This window comes from Mycteria americana, chromosome 8 (genome assembly GCF_035582795.1).
Source record: "Mycteria americana isolate JAX WOST 10 ecotype Jacksonville Zoo and Gardens chromosome 8, USCA_MyAme_1.0, whole genome shotgun sequence".
NCBI lineage: Eukaryota > Metazoa > Chordata > Aves > Ciconiiformes > Ciconiidae > Mycteria > Mycteria americana.
The window spans coordinates 1,950,711-1,971,774 of NC_134372.1; the positions used below are offsets into that span (position 1 = coordinate 1,950,711).

Here is a 21,064-nt window from a genome sequence, read left to right on the forward strand (position 1 = left end):
TGCGGAGCCAGATGAGAATCTGAAAAATTCATGGCCAGTCTGAAATTGTTGCTCTTACTGAGTAATAGCCTGCTCGAAAAAAAAAGCATCCAAGCCAACCCAAACCCAACGCAACCCAATCCAACTCAACCCAATCCAACTCCGACCCAACCCAACCCCAGCCCAACCCCAACCCAACCCAACCCAACCCAACCCAACCCAGCTCCAACCCCAACCCCAGCCCAACCCCAGCCCACCCCACCCCAAGCCCCCAGCAGAGCACCGGGAGGTGTGACAGGAGCGCTGGCAGCAGCCTGGGTGCTCCCAAACCATCCAAGGTGCTTCACTTCCTGCTGCAAAACCCCACAAAATCAGTAAAGAGACAAGGGCCAGCAGCTCGAACACGGGCCCACGGGGACCTCAGGAATGCCACGCGTGTCGGTGGCCACCAGGACACGGGGACCAAGGCTGGTGCACAGTGGCCTGGCCGTGGCCAACCCATGGGGCTTGCGCCGCTGACTTGAAGCATGGCAGGACTGCACCCTGAGACTCGTCTGACATCTGTTTCAACTGATGTTATTGCACCATGTCTTTTTTGTTTGTTTGTTTTAATGCCTAAAATGGTGGGCCAGGGAATACAGAAGAGACTTTACCTATCGGCAAGTCTGACTATCCCTGCTTTCTTATAATTTTGACTGATGACTTTAATATGAAGCATCAAATGCCATGTCAAGCTGGTTTAAAAAAATATTTTTTATCTTTAATTTCTCTTGGAATAAACCAATGTTTACTCCAGTATTAAAGCTGGCCCAAAATGGGAACATTCAGTAAGCGTTTCAGCCAAATTTGTCTTTTTGGAAAGTTTTAATTAAAAAAAAAATTTCCACTAGTTCTCCTGTAAGAGCAATAACTTCTCCTTATGCTTTATTTTCCTTTCCTCCAGAAGACATCTTGTAAACACATTTGCGTGGGACTTTTGTTCCCAATTACTCTCTAGGTAGCATATCCAAGAGCTCCTAAGTGCCGAGGAACGGGAATTATTTGCTCCTGTCTCAGAAGAGCGTGAGCATCTGAAGAGCCGAAGGGGACGCTGCCCTGAAAGGGTTTGTGGGGATAAGGACTGGCAGCAGCCTGCTGGCACGGAGCAGCGTGACCGAAGAGGTCCCTAAACCCCGCACCCCTTCCATGTGCCTTTTAATGGAAGTCTCACTTGCCCATAGTGCGCTTTCTCTTCAGAGGCCGAGGGTCACGTTTGGGACAGAAGGCCGTGCCGGGAACTCCCGTCTGAGCTGAAAGCCACCGCTCCGGCAGCGTCCCACGAAGGCAGCCGGGATCACGCCGGAGGAGCGGCTCGGGATAGGACGGTCCCAAACACAAGCACGTAGTGCCGACAGATGAAACATTACGCCTTTTCTTTTCCTCCTTTCCCGTAGTCCTTCCCGTCCCGTCCCTACCCCCCTGGAAAGGGGTTTCTGTGCTGCCCGCCCCACGCAGCGCGGGGGCCAGAGCCAGCTCTGAGCAGCCCCTGGAGGGCCCAGCCCCGGCCGGCAGCACCACAGCGGCTGCTGGGGCTGGACGAAGCCCAGCCCCATCCTCTCCTTCGGGAAAATCAGCAAACGCTGCAACTCTTCACTATTAAATCCAAGGATGAACATGAACTGGCAACTTGCCAGAGAAACACTGGCTTTTACCCCTACAAACCTCTCGGCCCTCTTCATCCAAGACCTTAATTAAAGCAGGAAACACGGGACAGTTTGGAGGCTTCGCCCCTGCCCGATCAGCACGGGCCAGGTGACGTCCCCAGCGCATCCCCAGAGGGCCGGGCTGTCGCTTACCGAGAGGTTATAATCCCGAGGAGGTGAGCTGTACCGCACCCCCCTGGAAATCAGGAAAAATAAGATTGACTTTTTCCTCTCTTCCCACCCCCCCCAAGACAAAAGTCCTGGAAGTTTAATTACTGTGAAAGAAACGGAAAGAGGTCTGAAATTTCAGTTTCCCTCATTTCTAAGGGACACCACGAAGCCAACGAGAAGGCAGCCCAAGGCCCGCAGGGTGGCTGTGGATGGGAGTGTGTTTGCAAGCGCTTTTCTGTAACCGGTTTCAAATGTCCTTCGCTTCTCTTGTTACAGATCTTCTAAAAATATCAAATATAGATCTTTCCCTCATAATATTTTAAGATACTCTATTTATACATTAATTCTTTCAAAAATAAAAAGTGACACATACAGCAATTCCGTCACTCGGAGTCTTTAAAATTATTACAAAAAGACACGACATCCATCCCCCAGCAGTGTCCGACAGCGTCACTTCTGCACAACAGTCTCTCCGCCAACAGGCTGGGGTTTCTTTGACGATTTTCTGTTACAAAAGATCGTCATTCCACCTCTCGCCATGCCACCCGGCCAGCCTGGCGCTGCAGCCCCGCAGGGCTCCTTCTCCCACCCTCCCCCTTCAAAATGACCCCAAACGGCGAGGGATTTGCAAACCCGCCCTGCCAAGCACTCGCCGCGCGTCCCTGGAGGCACCAGCGTCCTCTCCAGGGCAGGAACGGAGGGGCGGTGGAGCCGAAGGGCTCGTCCTTTCTTTTCTGTAGACCGTAGGTTGGCCACACCAACAATAAATGTCCTGTGAGGATGGAAATAATTTACCTTGCACAACCAGTACTGCACAGACTTGGCACGGACAGACTACACGCCAGGCTTCAAGCAAGGAGACCACCTAAAAAGCAACGGTGGAGAGTGGCAAATGCAGCTCCAAAATGGCACATCAGCGGCCTGGGCATTCACGAAAGCATGGATGTCTCTGTGCAATGTGCATTGGAAAGTAGAGATACAAACCAGCCAGTCAAACAAAAGGAGTGGTATTTATCTGGAGCTGCATCTTGCTCTCCAGGAAGGAAACGCAGGCTGCACAGATCACAGATGTTTACCTCGCAAAAATCTAAATCTTTAAAAAAAACCCCAAAACTTTGAGACGTTTGGTCCAAAATATTCTCCCCTCCGCCGTGCTGACACCTGCCGAGTCCTGGCAGCTCCCGGCCGGTCCCGTGCCCCCTGCAGAGCCCACCGAGCGTCTCGCTCTCGCCCGCAAGAGCAGAGCTCTGCTGTGGCACGGCAGGACGGCCGCCGCCTCGCCGGGGCTGCCCCCAGCCTGCCAAGGGAAGCTCAGCCTCATGCAAACTGCTGCTGCAGACGCAGGCTGTGGTTTGACCTCAGCCGAAAGCACCTCACCCCTTCCCCTGCCGCGGCGGCACAAGAAGGGGCTGGGTTGCTCCCCGGCTGCACGGGAGAGCTTCGCTCGGGCTGCTCGGAAAGCGGGGAAGGGCCTGGGAGCAAAGGACTCCTCGCCGCGGACCGCTCTTCCTCCGGCGGGGAGGCTGATGGGCTGGGGTCCCTCAGCTCCCACTCATGCTCTTTACAGCTGGCAAGCAGTCTCGCCGGAGGGAGCGTCAGGCTCGGCGGCTCTCCCGTGCTGGTTCACAGTTTGCAGGCTCATCCCTTACAGAGCACTCGGGCTGCGGCGTGGAGCTGCGGCGTTGCTGGGTTTTTTTGATTGCTGCGAGGGCTCCCGGCTGGGACGTGGGCTTTGGGCATGGCCGGCCTGTGCGCGGGGCTGGAGGAGTCGAGCCAGCTCCCCAGGGCCGCTCCCCCCGCAGCCCCGGCACGCACGGCAGGAGTGGGAGGAGAGGCGTACACTATCATCCACACCGACATTCATCTCCGTGGGTACGGGGAAGTCCTTCACCCTGCGTCGCACAGTGGCAAAGAGCAAAATGGTCTGCAGGACTCCCGCCAGCGGCTGCCATGGATACCATGTAAAGCTCAGCAGTGGGGCTTCTTACGCCCAAAGTTATAGGAACTCGACGTAGTTCTCGGGGATTAATCCTGTCTTGCCGTTGAGGGTTCCTTCCAGCCAGCCAGGCTCCTGGGATGGATGAACTTGAGGAGAGAAGGAAAAGGCAGGTTACTACAGGAAGAGGATTATGGTGCAGAGGCCGCTGCTCTTTGAGTGCTGGCAACGTCAAAGTTGCTCTTAGGAGAGAGCAAGGCCCTGAATTTGTGTTTACTTTAAAGTAAGGCAACTAATATGCTAAGGAGCTCGGGACGTTGAAGTGCTGTCTGTCCGTGCCTGCTCACCCGTGGGACTCCTCTGCCTTTCCTTTGTAAAGTGTCGGAGACCACGCAGTGACACCAAGAGAAGGACCAAGCGAGCTGCGCGCTCGGCTACGGGCTGGGTTTCCAAATGCTAGCTGGGCCACTGGATTTGGGACAAAAACCAGGGGCTCAAAACTTCCTCTAGATTTGGGCTAAAATCTCTTTGACGTTCGAGAAAAGGTGGTTAACTCCATCGCACCGTAACCCTGCACGTCCCGGCTTGGCCTCGGACCAGGCTGAGAGAGAAAATGCATTAGCAAACGCTCCCGGCAGGAAAGCAAACACTTCAGTCTCATGTCTGTGAAACAAGAAACCCGATCAGTCCTCAAAAGACTTACGCTCTTTCTTTAGTCAATCAACTACTGAAAATTTGCTGATTTTACAGGAACCAGGGCTATGCCAGCGCAGGCAGAGGAATATTCCCTGCGCCTCCCACAATAAACAGTGGCAAGTCAGTACTTCAGAGCCAGCTGAGCTTCCCGCGGCTCTCTGCGGCTCTGCTCGCACGCACCTTGTCTGGCATCAACTGCAAGAGCCAAGTGAGCCCCTGCTGCCCCGCTCCCCTGCCCCATGGGCACGGTGCCCGCCCCCCTCCCTGCTCCCCGCGTCTCCGTGCCCCCTCCCTGCTCCCCGCGTCTCCGACCGGGCACCCCCTGCCCCTGCTCCCCCTCACTCAGCCGGGGGGGGGGGGTGTGAAAGGTGTTGAAAATTCGCATTGCAGTACAACTGTGACCGGGTTTCTTGACTGCACCCCAGGAACGGCACTGAGCACTGCGCGGGGTCTACGTGCCCCCGAAGCAGCGCTGCGGGGACGGGCTCTGCGCGTGCACCAGCCTCCGGCCCTCCTGCCAGCCGGTACAGGCCACGCCAACGCTCCGGCAGAGTCAGAGCAAAAACACGTTTAAAAACTGAGTCTTTTTCATGCAACGGCAAACGCGGGTGTTCTGCTTATCAAACCAGCAACAGAGCACGGAGGAGCAGGGCCTCGGGTTCCTCTGCGTGCCTCCTCTCCTACTACAGCCCCATCTACTGCGGGATGGCCATTTTCTCTGCAGAAGCCACGACTGACGTTGACCGGTGAGAAAGATTCAGAAAGACAGAAGTGTTTTTAGTCCCAACATCTCCACGCTTTGGGAGAGACCAGTCCTCACCAGTATGGCAAAGTCCATCACGACTGGGTATGCCTGCAGAGGAATATTGTACAGAAATTGTACAGAAAAAGAATTCAAACCACAGGAAACTAACTCGTTTTAAGAGCCACGGTGTTCTGGCTCCTAGATTAAAATGTTTATTTACCGTCTTCGGGTTTCACTTGTGCCACCTTCTTTCTCCATGCCTACAGCCTCTCACACCCAAGTCTTGGGACTTTGCTATCACCAAAGGCTAAGGCAGTCTGCTCAGAGGAAAAATGCCCCCTCCAGCCTGCAAGGAAAGCCCCAAGGGCAAAACCGCATTAAAAGCTATTGGGTTACCTCCCTTTGGGTGGGAGTAAAGGCTCACAGGGCCCTGCCAGCAGACAGCGGCCATCAAGAGACAAGAAATTGTAAGTGGTGCATGTGTGTCTATGTCTTCAGGCCTCTGGTCTCAGCAAATGGGCTGGGAAAGTGCCTTAACCGAAAGCCACGTGAGTTCCAGCTCTGCTTTTGCCTTAAAAAATCACTTATGTCCCAAAGACAGCCATTCATTTCTGTGCAGGTACTGTCAGATAGAGCAGAGCACACGAGCAGATAGGGAGGAGAAGCTCGGTCTCTATTACAGAATTACATTCTCTATTACAGCTTTCCCAGTGTAGCATAAAACTTTGGTGTGTGTCAGCAGCAGCTCAGGTGGGGGGTTCACTGCTCCAGAATATGGAGTTTTCCACTTCAGGGGCGATTGCTAGTTAAAAACGCCCGTGAGCATGCCTTTCCTGACCCGTGACTCTCACCTTCCCCAATTTCAGGCCTCCACGTCCCTCCCATTTAGCATCACAACAAGGGCACGCAACTATCAAGTGCACGAGACGTGCTGGAAAACCCAGGTTTCGTGTAACGAAAAGGAACAGCGCAGTGGGGTTTACACGGACCTCTCAAAACATGGTGTTACTCACTACGTGGTGCTGCTCGGAGCGGGCAGCAGCAGCCCAGTCTCCCAGTCGGACCGAGATGTGCTCTGCCGTGTGCAGCCTCGGAGAACCTTACAGCCAAACACGAACCTGTCTCTAAGTATTTCCAAGATCCATTTGCTTTCACTGGGTTTATGAAACCCCTTCATCATCATCATATTTCTACCAAGCAGTGCTGTTTCTAACTCGCTTCCCCCAGCTAACGTGAGCCTCGGCTATGCTGCTAAGTGATTAGAACATGCTGTATATTTTTTCCCTTGAATAATCCATTGATTTTTATCTAGCAAACACAATGTATTTAATTCAAACTTGTTCCCCTCCCAGCTACTCTAATTCCCACAGGCTCTCAAAGGGGAGACCATGTTTATTTATAAGATATCTATGGAGCTGCTTAGGAAAAGTATTTTCTTTAATTCACATGTATTCATTCTCTTCCCCTTTATGCTATATTCTCATATATATCCCAGGGCAAAACCAGCGCATGTAGTAGCAGTTTCCCAAATGACAATGCTTAACATATAAAAGCCAAGAACTACTTGGAAAGTAGTAAAAAGTCTCTTCTTTACATTGGGATTATATCTAAAACAGAGCTGCTTAATTCCACGGGGCACAGTCTCTTTCCCTTGATGCAGGAAACAGAAAGTCTATGTTCATTAACATCATCTCCAAAAATCTGACTAACCAGAGCCCACCTATTCCGGCTCTCAGTATCCAGAGGAAGAAAGCACACGTTCTTTTTCCATCTCCTGCATGAAACATTATGGCAACTGCAGAGAATATTTCTGGTGGTGATACTTGGAAACTAATCGCTCCTACCCAGAAGACCACTGAGGAATGGCTCCGTATGGTAAACGCTGGTGTCAGTCAACCACTTGCCAGCCGCTCCCTTACATTTCGCTTAGGGGTCGGTGCCCACAGGAGGGACGCGGCGCGGTCGGCACAGCACGCAGCACAGGCACGCAGGGGTCTGCACGGTCCCACCGGCGCAGCGCGAGTACTCGCCCTGCCGGCAGCGCTGCCTGCTGCGGCACGGACGGCGTGCCACGTATCGCTGCAGCGAAGAGCTGGGGCGCGTGTACCGCAAGGTCTCCAACAACTTCAGCGAGCGGCTGGAGCGTCGGGCAGCTGCCAGGAAGGCAAACAGTGCAGGCAGCCGGGTCAGCGCTGGGCACCGGTCCACGCTCCACCGCCTGCCGCTGACGTAGCACGGCACAAAGGTGACACCATGCCTCGCCAAACTTCTTCCTTTTATCTTCTACTTTGGATCAGAGCCTGCACTTTGTACCCCACACGTAGCCTGGAGAGCCTCTGCACACCCTCCATGCAAGGCTTGTACCTTCCCTTACCAACCCGCCGAAACACCGCTTTGATCTACGAACGCCGTCACCCACGCATGCCCTCGCCTCGTGCCCTGTGGATGTGTGGCCACTTCCGCTGCCGGGGCCAAAACGCCCGTCACGCCGGGCTGGCGGCTCGGACACCACGGGCACGGGCAGGGTGACGAGCGGGACACGCGGAGCGGGACCTGCTGACCCAGGCTGGAGGTGGCAAAGTGGATGTCTCTGCCGGAGTGATCTCCCGTGCTCTGCTCCGGGGGAGAGGGGAATCCCACCTATTCATCCCTCCTATTTTACACGTCTCGCTTAGGATGAAATAAACCGGGATCTCGACAAGCCAGTTTTCACACTGACCCTCAAGAGGGCTGGATGATCAGCTGCTTTCAGCATGGGTACGAAAAGTAAGGCAAGATACACCACGGACCAATGCCTGTGTTTCAGGTATACCCGCTTTCTTCTTTCATGGGATTTCTAGTGGTGGAAACGGGACAGTCGTTAAACATAGGGCTGAAAGGAAACCCACGAATTGAAAGTCCAAATCATTCCCTGGGTCACAGGAGGAACACCGGTCATTCGCAAAACTAAGCACTAAAATAAATAATAGCGAGTGTCCTTCTCTGTAGCTTTATTCCTACCGCTGTTAATACCGGCTCTGTAGCAGCTCACATGTACGTTACATGAAATGGGAGATGCTGTTACAGAATAAGTGTCCATTTTGAAGTGAAGGGGAAGTCTCCTGCCTACCTACCGCCCAGGCTAAGAGAGCACTCCTCGCGCCGCTTCCTGCAGTGCTTCCCCGGCAGGCGAGGTGGGTGGCTGCCAGCGACAGGCAACGCCACGGTCGTTAGAAGGAAGCTAATTTGATGGTGTGCTGCAAACGCCCCCGGTACGTCCCCTCGCCCTCCCACCGTGCTCTGTCCTTGCTCCGCAGCAAACCCTGCTCCAGGCTCAGCTCCGCGGAAGCCCGGCGCCGGGCGCGGAGCAAGCGCGGCTCCTACAGCACCGGGCGCAGCTCTCGCGATCCCGCTTTCCTGGCACGCCGGGAACTGCAGCCCGAACATCGCGCTGAGAAATGAGCCCATCTCATCCCGCTCCCACGAGGTGCCCGGCGCTGCCCCGTGCCCTCCCTCCGGGTCAGGGACTCACCGTTATCAAACACGGTGCCTGCCGTGAAGGAGAGCTCCGAGTCGTGTTCTGCTTTACAGGCGTACAAAGCTCGGGCTTTCCGCAGTGGCGAGCTGCAAAAAGAAAGCGTTTATTGGTATAAAAAATACTCTGCTCATACACAACAGCACTCCGCACCGCGTCAAAGAGGGGTCCACATAAGTGGTGCATGTTGAAGAGATGTCCAAGGACCTCTACAAGGGTCCGAGGTTATGCTGCTCGGGGGAAGAGCGAGGAAGACGCTAGAGGAGGCTAAAGGCTCTCAGGGATGAGCCCCCAGTTTTCACCGCACTGCAAATCCCAGTCCGAGCCCAGCTGGCACAGCCAGGACCAGAGCCCGTGCCCCGCGCCCACGCAGTGGGCAGCCCGGAGCCAGGGGTCCCCGGGAGAGCTCCAGGCAGCAGACGGGAGGAGTACAGCGGGGAGCTGGAAACGTTTTGTGAGTCTCTGAAGGGCCATAACTGACTGGAGGGCCGGCGCGGAGCGAAGGCGGGCAGCAGGGCTGGCAGTGACCCGCTGCCCACCGGCCCCGCTCGTTGCCAGACCCATCGCTCTCCGAGTGCAGCTGCAACCACAAGGAGAATTTTGCGAGGAAGAATTAGCACTTGGGAAGGGTATTTCAAAACAGAAAAACAAGTAGGTCCATGAAGAATTTGCTGCACTTCTTCAGAGACTGTACCTGAAGATAAAAAAGATTTAACAACCATTAGATTTTACTGGGGAAGTGTCAGCGTGCCCACGCTGCGGGGGAGTGAATTAGAGCAGAGGAGCCAGAAATGGAGCAAATCACCGGCAGACGCAGCGAGAAAATGAAGGACCTCAGGACCCCACCAGCAAAGCACAGGCACACAGAGCTGTCCCCTCTGCCCCGAGCCTCCCACCCAGCCTTTCTGGGTTTGGGCTCGAGCAAGGCCGGTGGAAAACCAGGACACTGCCGGGCCACGGTGACGGTGACAGTGCAAACCTGCCCAGGCACTGACAGTGCAAACCAGCCGCATCCAGCAGGCTGCTCGGCTACGGTACGGCCAAGCAAAGTGATGGAAATGGCCCCAAGAGCTGCTGGGGTAAGGAACAAGGCGTCGCCATTTCTCAGTTCAGCGGTTTCACCAACTTCTATCTTTGCGAGGACTTGAACTTATTCTGCAGTCTCTCCGAGCGAGCCCAGGTAAGCGGCATGCCTTCACCTCGTGGCGAAAGCGGTTCACCTTCACACAGAAACCACAAACCCGGGAAGCTGTGACGGGTTTTGGTTTTGCTGTGAAGAGAGGCCCGAAGCAGAGGTCTCTCCTCTCCGAATTCCAGCTGCCTGACACGAGCAGCCGCCAAACACTTAAAAAACCAGGACGGGCAAACACTCCTCCTGCTCCAGAGAGCGGCCGTCGCTGCCGGGAGGCAGCACTCATGCGCAGTGCCTGGGGAGACTGTCAGATGAAAAACAAAAGGTATTTTCGGGCTTACTACCTTGAATTATTCAAGTTGTTGTTTTCCTCCTCAAAAAATGGCCTCTGCAGCCCAGCGTCCCTGCGGTCCCTGCCCCTTCGCGCGCCGGCTGCTCTTCGGGCTGCGACTGCACCCTTCAGAGCCCTGCGGGGCTTTCACAGGGACTGAAATGCTGGGCTCGCTCCGGCAATCGCTCACGTTAGGGTTCTGCCTCCAAGCATGGCACAAGGCCAGCAAAGCACTCAGGAGTTTCACCCATCTGCCCTTGTGCAGTTTCGGGGATGATGAGCCTCTCTCCCCCAGAGGAGGAAGGCTGCCCGGATGGTATTACGCCGTTGTCAGCCTTTGCAGACATGTAGCAAAACAAATAAATAACCCTGCCAAGCAGGCAGCCGTCGTGCTGGCAGCATTTGTACGGCTGTAGGTGTGGGGGAAGAGCTCGGTCTGTGCCTGTAACGAACAAACAGGTCTGACACGTCTCCCTCAGCGGAGGGATCGCGGCCCCGGCCCCGCACGCCTGCGCCTGCCAAGGGGCTGGGAGCCGCGCTCTCCCGGGGACGACATCGGCCTCTTGCTCCGCTGCGCCGGGGTGGGCTCGGAGGAGAGAAATCCTGTCCGAGGGCACCCTGCACACAGAGCCGAGGCGCTGCTGCCCTGGCTTCCCCCACGTTAGCATCCCCCCGGTACCTGCAGCGCAGGTCCCGAACGCTGCCCGTGGCGCGCTCACGGCACGGCTGCACCTCCGAAAGCCACGGGACCCCCCCACGCTGCGCCCGCTCCTGCTGCAGTGTCTGGCACCCCAGGGCGCAGGGGGGACCTGCGTCCTCCTGCCCCGCAGCGCCGGGCTGCAGCACAGCCTGACCCGCTGCTCCGGGGTCCCACTGGAAATCGTCCGTTCGTCTGCCCGTAACCTTCAGGACCGATTTACCCAGCGATGCCCGAGCGCCTGAGACACGGGCACGCAGCAGGCAAATGTCTGTGCTGCACCGTGCCCTTTACCCTCCTTAGATTCCAGATAATAAAAGGGAATTGGCCAGAAAACGAGGTATCACAGCGTTTCACACAGGCTTGTTATTCCTCGCAGCACGCGGGAAGGCAGTACGCGTCTTACCTGTTGCAGAGAGGAGTAAAGCGAACCGCAGGCAGCTGAAGTGGCTGGGCAAAACCACGGAAACCACCAGCGACGCCGAGCACTGCGAGTGTGACCTGCGAGCGCCGGCTCCCGTTTGCCGGCCCAGGGGGGCCGGCGGGCGCCTGCCGGGGGGCTCAAAGGGGGGATTCAACGGCTCTCCCCTGGGGCAGGAGACATTTGAAAGCTCCTCTCTTGCTGAGTGCAGATAGCTGCATTGGGGGAGTTTGAGCAGGATGCAAAGGGAAAAGGAAAGTGAAGTGGGGGAAACCGAGTAAATTAAAGAGAAAATAGCAAAAGCAACAAAAAGCAAAGCGAATTCTGCAACAGACCTGATGGGGGATGAGTCGCTGGACGTAGAGGAGGTGGGCATAGGACTTGATGGCGCGGAGAACATGGGCCAGGACGGTGAGAGGGGTGACGTTGGGCTTGGATTCTGAGGGCTGCAAGACATAACCAGATACCTTATCAACGTGCAACCACAGAAACAAACAGCAACCGAGAGACAGTCAGACGACATCCGACGATAGCGCGTGCCTTGGGAATATTCAGAGCATGAGACACAGCTACGAAATGAAGTGCCAAGACCTTGGGAAATGTTTCAAGGCCAGATCTGCATTTCTCTGGACAACAAGAGCTGGATCTTCCAATTAACCCCTGCTCCATCATCCCGTCCGGCGAGCCCGACACCCCGTGTGCGGAGGGCTGTCTCGCTGCTCGCCGCTGGCAGCCCAGCCACTTACCTGCCTTGTTTTATTTCCCCCACTGCTGCCAGAAATAGTTGATGGTATTTCTGGATGTTAACGATGCCTGCGAGCAGCCTCCATCCCCCTTTTGTATGTCAGTTGTCGCAGTGTCAGAGTCTGGGCCCCGATCCCCGGTGCCCGGCCGTGACCGCCCGTTGACATTCCTAACCCAAGGGGTCGTGGAGGCTGGGAGCCCAGAGGAGTTCGTTATCTACAGGACGGGGCCGGCCAGGGCTGGCGTTTCCATGCTATCATCTGTCTAAAGACAACTAGCAGGAGAAAATCTCCAGCCCACAGCACCCCGCAAGGCTCAGCACCGTCAGAGGACTGTGCCGGCACCCCAGCGCGAGCCGGCCGCCTCACGGGTCATGCAAACGGCTCGCATCGGGTAACCAGCGCTCCAGGGCTCCCGCCGCGCTTATGCGACCAGAACTATCAACACTTCATTGATTTGTTTTCCACGTTTTACACTGAAGAACTCTTTTTGCCCCCCATGCAAACTGCTCTTGATTCCTCACTTTTAAGCTACTGCCGTCAACCGAAGTTGAACGGAGTTACTGAACTAGGAAATGCATGCAGAAGTCAAGTGAGAAGTGTTTGGTTCCTTCAAAACCGTTCGATTTAGGTCATTCTCAGGTTCACAGAAAAGCAATTATTGCACTAAAATACCAATTTGAGTCTTATTCATCTTCTACTGTTTCTATGCTTATCAACGCATCTGTGCTCTGTAATTCAGACTGTAAATTCTGTCCGTGATAAACACCAGAAAAACCTCACCACACTGCAAATGCCTCTGTAAAACCAAGAAGTTTTGTAGAAGCATCATGATTTATGTTTTTTTCCTGAGGAGGGATGGATCACAGGGGTCCGTGATGAGGTGGTGACAGGGTGCGACCCCACAGGCAACCCCCGGGCCGTCCCCGTCCCCGTCCCTGTCTCCATCCTCATCCTCATCCCCATCCCTGAGCTGGGGGCTCCCGAGGGAGAGGGAGGGGAAGGGATACAGGGAGCGGGGGGCTCCGGAGCGTGCAGTAACAGCCGTCTATGGGTCCCACCAGACCAAATGGACGTTGGAGGGAGGGAAAGGGCTGCACCGGGACTAACAGCATGCCAGAGGCCATCGCTGCATCTCTTCTCCCTCGTCTTGGGGAACTGGTACCTCTCTGAGGGGAATGGGATGAAGGTGCTGAGCTGCTTTCTGACAGCGCCAGGGTAAGTCCCGAGGTGGAGGGAAAGGTGGTCCACATGCAGAGAGGGGCACAGCCCTCCCTCTCAGCTCCAGGCAGTAAATAGAACTCATTTCAAATACCTGTCTGGGATTATAAAAATGTTTTCTGGATATGTTTAACTCAGATTTCCTCTTGTCACCGTGCGGTGTGCACTGATGTGCCTCCTTCACACTCGAGAAGAAGCTTCCTGAGGAGCATGGCTTGCACCAGTAGCCAACTTGGAAAAAACCCCAACCTCCAAAAAGGATGAAGGCAACCCCCTCCCCTCCAAAGCGAACCCAAGGAGCGTGGTGGCACCGGGGCACGCACAGCGGGACGAAGCGTGGGCAGGCTCGTGTGCGGGCAGCGGCCAGGGGAGCCTACGCTGCCTCTCAAACCGTTAAGAAAAAGACGAAGTCTCTGTAAAAAGAGCAATGGGTTAACCCCTGATCTTTCAATACCTATTAGATCACAACAGCAGAAGTTCATTGTTTCAGCCCCCGGCTTCTGCTCCTTAAGCCCAGAATGAAATGTTTCGTATATTAACAGCGAAGAGAATATAACAAACATTTTTCTTCCATTTCAAGCTGAATGTAAAAACCTCAACCTCTGTCATTTAAAAGAAAAAGAACCAACTTCCCCCAACATCCAAGAGGGTCTCCAGGAAATATTTATGATTAATCTCGAATTTTCTGTTTTCTTGTAATTTTCTTCCGCTCAGTTTGAGTTACAATTTAGCACCTTAACACTAAAACGTCACTCCTGGCACACCAGCTTCCCGCCAGTTCATGCATCTGTGCCACCAGCACCTGAAACTTCCTCGCCTGCACCAGGCTCATCTCTGGTATCTGGGTCTTCCACCAGCGCCGGCACTTGCCGAGAGGCCGGTGACTCTTGCCGGCGGTTCCAGCGTGCCCTTCCACGCGCCCGCGAGCGAAGCTGGCAGCCGGCGCTCCCTGGCATTCTCCATGGTGACAACTCAAAACTGAAAGGACAGGTCTGTGGATTTGGTCCAATTTCTAGGGGGAAAGTGTCCGTGTCATAAATATCACCACCGCAATGGCAGCTAGAGGACACTAAAGAAGGTTAAATTATTGGCCTGAACTACTCTGAGGTCCGTATCTGCTTAAGGCCAAACTCCTGGCTTCTCTACTCCTCGCAGAAGCCGTGTCACTGAATTCAACAGAAACTAAGGATTTCCCCTCGTAACGATGGGCAATACCTTTATTACACCAGAGGATTACAGGCATACAGAAATGAGATAGATACAGCAGTGCATCACAGCTTTCACAGGAGGGCTGTAGAACAGGGAACGTTCATAGGCAGACTATTAACAGAAATCCTCAAAATGTTCTCCTAATAATTGTCACTATTTAAAAAACATCTTTTTGCATTTTTCTGTCATCAAAATTGTCAGTCTTTTGAAAAATGAGTAATTACCTGTATTACTTAGTCTTTAACAAATCTGTTAGACATTGGTACTTACCATAGATTAAATCTATTTCCAACTTTAAACAGAAGGAGGTGCTACAAAGACCACGAAGTTAGCCCAAACTGCAGAAATTAACCCTTCAAGCACCGGTTCTTGCTTCTTCTTTTTCCCTCTAGCAGGTGTAGTTGTCTGTTTGTGATGGCCATTTGTGATGATGTCCTACCTTCCCTTAATGCAACAAGCTATGTAGCACATAATGGCAGGTAATTTTGTTTTATTTTATCTTATTGCATAGGCGTGCTTCTGCCCTCTAATGGAGAGAGCACGTTAGGTGCATTTGAAGACATGGAGAGTGCTCTCCTCTGGGCAGCAGGCACTAGAACATTTCCTTCACTGTTAGTACTGCAAGAAGAACCAGTATTTTGGAAGCCAGAGCCCGTTGGTTGTAATACCTGTATGCAATGTTCTCTGGCTCCATACAGCTAAGCTACTACAGCGAGCCTCCAAGACGGTACATGTCTGCACGGCAAATGGAATATGAATGCATGGGTTTATCACCTGGAAGGCAGAGGACCTGCTAGGTGTGCCTTTCGTCTTACCATGGCCTCTCACCATTCCTGTAGACTCCTCCATCCTGGTGATCTCAAAAAGCTCTTCATCGAATGCACGTTACCTGCTCCGTGCATGGATTTTCTATAGGCAAGGAGCATTACCTCGGGAAGCAAACCTCCTGGCCTCCAGGTTTCTGAGGTCCCGAGGAGGTTCCTCTCCACTGGACTGTCTGCAGGGCAGGATGAGTCCTAAGACAGCTTAGACACCTCTAGCCATCAGCCCATCTTCTCACTGGTTACAAACGCAGTGGGCAGCAGTCTCTAACGGACCGCAAAGGCCCTGTGCCGGGGTAGGAGAGGGCAAACAAATGAGACAGCACTGCCCTTCTCAAGGAGGAGCTTGGCCCACGGTCAAGGTGGGCCTTGGAGGGGGTGATGCGCTGGTGACTGAAACGTGGCTGGGCTTGTCCCCCTGAGAGCGGCCACCGACACCCACCAGCCCTCCTGCCATAGCTTCCACCCCCTCTGCGGGCAGCAGGCTCCGGGTGCAAGAGGACATCTCGCTGGGTGTGCCAGCGACGGTGTGCCTGCAGCGCGGGATGGCCACCGCCTCCGCTGCCGACCCCAGTCCTCCTCGCTGCACATCGGAAGGAATATCCAACTGCACAGGGCTCTGGGACTAGAAATTCCCAACGCACTTTTTGAGATTAAATAATTTTAAAAGAATGCAGCTCTCCCTACTTGTAAAGTTGGCTCTGTCATCGTTCCACCAACTGTGCAGTCTGCTACACTAATTACAGTGTGTAATGCAGTCAATACGATTCTCAGAGAAGAGTTATTTCTGCGATGTTGCAGTAAAAAAGCCTTACAGCAAGAACCGGCACTCGGGCCGGCCTCTATCTAAGAAGCTATCAATAATTTGGAGGAGGATTTTGGTGTCTTTGGATCCTTGGTGGCAAAAAACCCACTCTCCATGCCCACCAAAACAACTGAGAGAACTACTGACTAATGACAGCACATGGATTTTTAAGTATGAAGACCATCCTGTTTCAATCAGGTTGCTCATGGAAGAGATGAACGTGCTCCTATGATGACCAAGCTACCCCTGCGCAGCCTCACGGTCCTGCTCTGCAAGTCTTTCCAGCACATTTCCTCAAGAAGAACAAATGGAAGTTTGAGGACCCCGCCGGAGCTGGCCCTCCCCGCACCTACAGACTGCGGGGCTACGATGCGCACGAGGGGTTCATCTCCCTTCCGTGAAATACAGGCATTTATTTTCAAGATACTGCTTGAGTATCACCTTTCTGAGCTTGTGTGACTGCAAGACCTGAGTCCTGCCTCGCTGGAGAAGTCAGTGCACGCAAGCGAACAGACTATTCTGAGGTCTCTGGCATTTTGGAAAATGGTTTTCTTGTAGGATCCAATTTCCTTTCTGTTCCTCATAGAAAGAGCAGAGGTGGTGAGAGGCTTTGGGGAAATGTTGGCTGCTGCCTGCTTTCAGTTCTGCCTGCAGAAAGCAAATGTCATCTGGACCTTTTTTTTTTCCTTCTTCTTTACTCTGGAGGACTTTGCGAGGGGCTCTTCCTGTTGGGTGCATAGTGGGAAACAAAACAGAGAAAAAAATGCTAAGAACCAAAAATACCAGAAGCAGGAAACAAAGAAGTGGCTAAAATTAGAGTCTTCCAAGGCGGGTATGGACTTCTCCCCAACAGAAGCAGCAGAGGGAACTCCACAAGTCCATAGCCCAACACGTCCCGAGGCTTTCGCCTTTCCTGCCGGTCCGTCTGTGCCCCTCGAAAGCAGCGGCCGTCACCTGCAACCCAGCGAGGAGGTAAAACCGCCCTGGAAAGAGCAGGGTGCGGGAGGACGTCGTGTCGCAGCCGTCGGCCCCACCGGCTGCGGGGGCACCTGCGCCTTCAACTCCTGTCTGCCCCTTTGCCAATCCCACTCTTCCAGCAAACACATGTTCTCAGAAAGGTATTTAGACACTAAATCCTCCTCCCTGATCCCGTGCCCGCTGCACACGCTGCCTTTCCCATGCTGATGTTTCGTTTGCTGCCTGAACATGCGAAAAAAGCAGAAACTCCTGTTTCCAGACTCCGGTCTCCTTTCCAGTTGCTGTAGCTAAACCCCCCTCTTTTCTAATCCCTTCTCATAACCTGCCTCTTTTCCGTTCCTGCCTATCTGCCTTCCCAGACTGCCTCTGGCACTTTCTTTACACGGCTCAAGTCCTCGAGGCATTTACAGGTCTGAAGAGTTATTCTCAGCAGTGTTTCCAGACAACTTCTGCTGCTTTGTTCTTCTGGCTGAGAGGACATGAGTTCCACTTCAAAAATGTTTACAACTTGTTGTTTATTTTTGGGGAACTCGGGGCTATTTCTGACACAGAACATCTAACAGCTATGAATGGGCATAGTCTACTGATGAATTAAAGCCCTTTCATGAAACCACCTCAAGAATAAGTAACAATATTCCCATTCTGTCATTATCAATACCTGACTGCATTAAAATACATCAAGAACCACCCAACCCTTTAACTCCTGTTCCGTTCCTATAAAACAAAGCTGCAGAACATAAGGCTCTTCTCAAAGCTAACCAGAAAAAAAAATGATTACAGTCTCATTTAATGCCAGGGCATTTAAACTCTGCTAAAACCAGGCCAAGATTGCAGCTCACCAGCGGACATGGCTCTGTTGGCTAAATGAAATGGGAGGCAGCCTTTGGTTGAGAAGCTCATGAAGTTCATGCAATGCTGCACATCCTAGCAAAGCTCAGAGCGCAGATCTGGACGGGCTCTGGCAAGCAATTCCCCAGGCTCTGGCTGCACTGCAGGTTAGTGATGGCACCACACACGACCCTCTACACGGCCATTAGCTCACAGGGCTTCAGATTGGCAGGATTCTTCCTCTGGTACTTTAAATGCAAGAAAAATGATGCTAAAACTCTCTCCAGTGTAATTCTCTCAGGAGTTATCTTGCTGCGTAATCATTCAGGTGGAAAATAATGACACACTTAGGGAAATAAGCAGCCAAAATACATCGTGGTCAACATCACTTGACCAAACAGGTCCAAAAAAGTTCAACTTCTTCAACATGGACTTTCCCCACATCTCCATTTACTAGTTCCTCTGTCTCCATGAGCACAGATTACAGAATCTTCTTTTGGATAATATGGACGTGTCCCTCTTTGTAATCTTGAAGATACCCAGCACATGGGTTTGTCCTGTCACTTTGCTGCTTGGCTTATTTCCCATACGTAGAAATATTTCCCTGCTTTAGTAATTTCATAAACCATCTAAAAGCTTTTCCACTTGAATAAAAGAGAGAATGGGAAGAGTTCTGACTTTGGGAAGGAGAGCTGGAGTTTTTGTTGTCCCACTTAGTAGGCATTTCCATTTCCCAATACAGACAGATGATGCTTGATGTTTCAGAGGGATGCAATGACGTTGCTGGTTTGGTACAGCCTTCTGGCATGAAGCTGATGTTAATGCTGGAGAAAGGCTGAGAATAAGCAAAGAATCAGAAATGGATGGATTTTCAGCATGAGTAAGCGTTGGAGGCACTGCAGAAAGGAAGCTCGCTGGACTGGCGTGTACGTGTCTTCCCCATCGGGTGGGATCCAGGCGATGGGAGCACCGTGCCATTTTACTAAGGAACAGCATTTCATTAACGGTCGCACAACTCGTTTCTAACAGAGAACGTGCAGTATCACTAGCAAGTTACCAACCCGTCAGGCACCGCTCTCACAGAAACATCGTACCAGCGCTGGAAGTGGGACAGGCAGGAAGAGACGGGGCAGGGCAGTGGAACAGGGGCAACCACGGGTCCAGGCTAACGTGTCTCTGGGTCCTTCATGGCACCTAGCCGGGACACGGCATGTTCTGCCTCGCTTCACCATTTGCTCAACAGCTGTATTTTCTGCTCCATTAATAACCCCCTCCCTGCTTCCCCTCTGCTCAAAAGGCTCTCAGCAGACTAAAAATCAAGCTGGCAGATTTTATGTTGAACCAAGTGCTTTCAAACCGTATTAAAGCCCTTAATTATTAATAGAAAAGTTGTAATGTGCCAGTAGGAAGCCAAACAGCAGTTTAGGAGGGAAGTGTTGGTAAATCAGGTGCCAGTATCTTAGTCACATCTCTTCCATCGTGCCACCGCTTCTAGTACATGAGGTAATTCTACCAGTCTGGATGCATTAGTCACCAACAAATTGTATTCACAATTAAGGAGAACTCAACAGTCCTCCAGAAATCTCTCATTTTTCTCTGGCATTCAATCCACTGCCATCTTACGTCCCCCAGAAAAGAAAACTCTCCCATCTGCCACCCCAGCAACCGTATGGGATTCTTGGAAAATGAAGGCAATTAAAATCCCTGTGGGATCACAGCCCCCAGATCAGCTGGGGGGGGTTGGTAGGATCAAGTATTTGAGGTAAACACATCCTGCGCACGGGGCGGCCCTGCTTCGCTGCTGAGCACCGTTTGCCAACCACGGGCAGCTCAAACCTGCCGTACGCAATGGGAACGTACCAATGTCACCGACAGGTAACGAGGCTGTCCTTGCTGCCAGCCACCGTCACCCTGAGCCCGGGGGAGGACTCCCCCAAGCCGCTGCCCGAGGCTCCCGGAGGACCTGCGCTGCAGGACCAGCCGCGCGTCGCCCCACCACCCCGGCCCCGAGAGCCCGGAGCGGCCCGGCTTCGGGTCAGGGCATGGGGGAATCGGTCTTTATTTCCCAAAAACAAAACTCCCTTTTGCTGGCAGAGATGTTCTGCTGCAGGGAGCCAACGAGGGGACGACCGGATTGCCCGCGGTGCGGCAAGGGCAGCTACGGAGGGAGATGCCTGGAGCTGACTGTTTTGCCCCACGTGCTCTCAGACTCTAACATGAGCCCCAAAGAAAAAGTAACGTTCTGCAAACAGCCAAGGAGGTCAGCCGCTACGGGACAGGCAGCGGCGACCCACCCCACAAGCTGCTACCATCAGCTCTCTGAAGGAAGAAAAGTTCCTTTTACTTTTTAAGTAATTTCTGGAAATGGTCAGAAAAGCTACTCCACACCGTAAAAAATTCATTCCTGGCTAAGTAATCTTCCTCGCATAATTTGATAGAAGGCCATTTCCAGACCCAAATCCTAACAAAAAACAAAGACCGTTTATTTAAGCCTTCATCAGCGCCACAAGCTAAAACTCTTATTTTTGTATCGTGCAAATATTCTTCACGCAGCGTAAAGAACTAACACCTGCCCACACAAGTCATAGACGTTGGGAAAAACAACGAGGATTATTTTGGCCTGTAAAAGTGATTTGAGCATAATGGGTGAGTAAAGTCACTGCATAATAATTTTCTGCATTTACTTGATTTGCCTGATTTCCTTTTGTATATTGGTTCTTGTACGGCTTTGTTTTGCCAGTATTCTGCAAACATCAGTTGATCAGAACATTCCACTCCAAACCCAAAGACTACAATACAGAAATGATCCGATTTGATCATATTTATCAAAAGAAGTTCTGTTTTTGTTCTGTTCTTTCTTTTCCCATCTTTTTTTTACTTAAAACCCCCAAACTTTGTCATAATATTTTTGCCTCATCAGCTCTCATCAGCAAAATCCTCCTCCTCCTCCGGTTGCCCATCCCCTCCCAGCGCAGCCCAGCTGGGAGGTGTGAGCACGACAGCCCTCCCAGTTCACTGGCCCAACCTCAATTCCTCTGCCTGCAATCAAGCTGAAAATGGAGCCTTCCCTCCCTTCCCATTAATCAAATACAGTGAAGAATAATACATTCAATTCACTTTTTTTTTGGTTGGTTATTTTTCCACTTCTATTTGTA

The 21,064-nt window shown here is 52.8% G+C and overlaps 1 protein-coding gene across 3 annotated transcripts in view; it reads right to left on the bottom strand.

Annotated features, from left to right (window-relative positions):
* Nucleotides 1-1,927: 1,927 nt before the first annotated feature.
* The window catches only part of ARHGAP26 (Rho GTPase activating protein 26), a 156,483-nt gene continuing 137,346 nt past the window's right edge, over nt 1,928-21,064 (bottom strand). For 2 of the 3 annotated variants that reach the window (XM_075509516.1, XM_075509515.1), the window contains exons 21-23: nt 11,640-11,750; nt 8,721-8,812; nt 1,928-3,917 (exon numbers count right to left, since the gene is read on the bottom strand). In XM_075509516.1, coding sequence (XP_075365631.1) covers nt 3,829-3,917; nt 8,721-8,812; nt 11,640-11,750 — 292 coding nt within the window. In that variant the 3' untranslated portion in view covers nt 1,928-3,828. Of the gene's footprint in view, nt 3,918-8,720; nt 8,813-11,639; nt 11,751-14,361; nt 16,829-21,064 lie in introns of those variants that run through there. The other variant, XM_075509517.1, reaches the window with a different exon arrangement.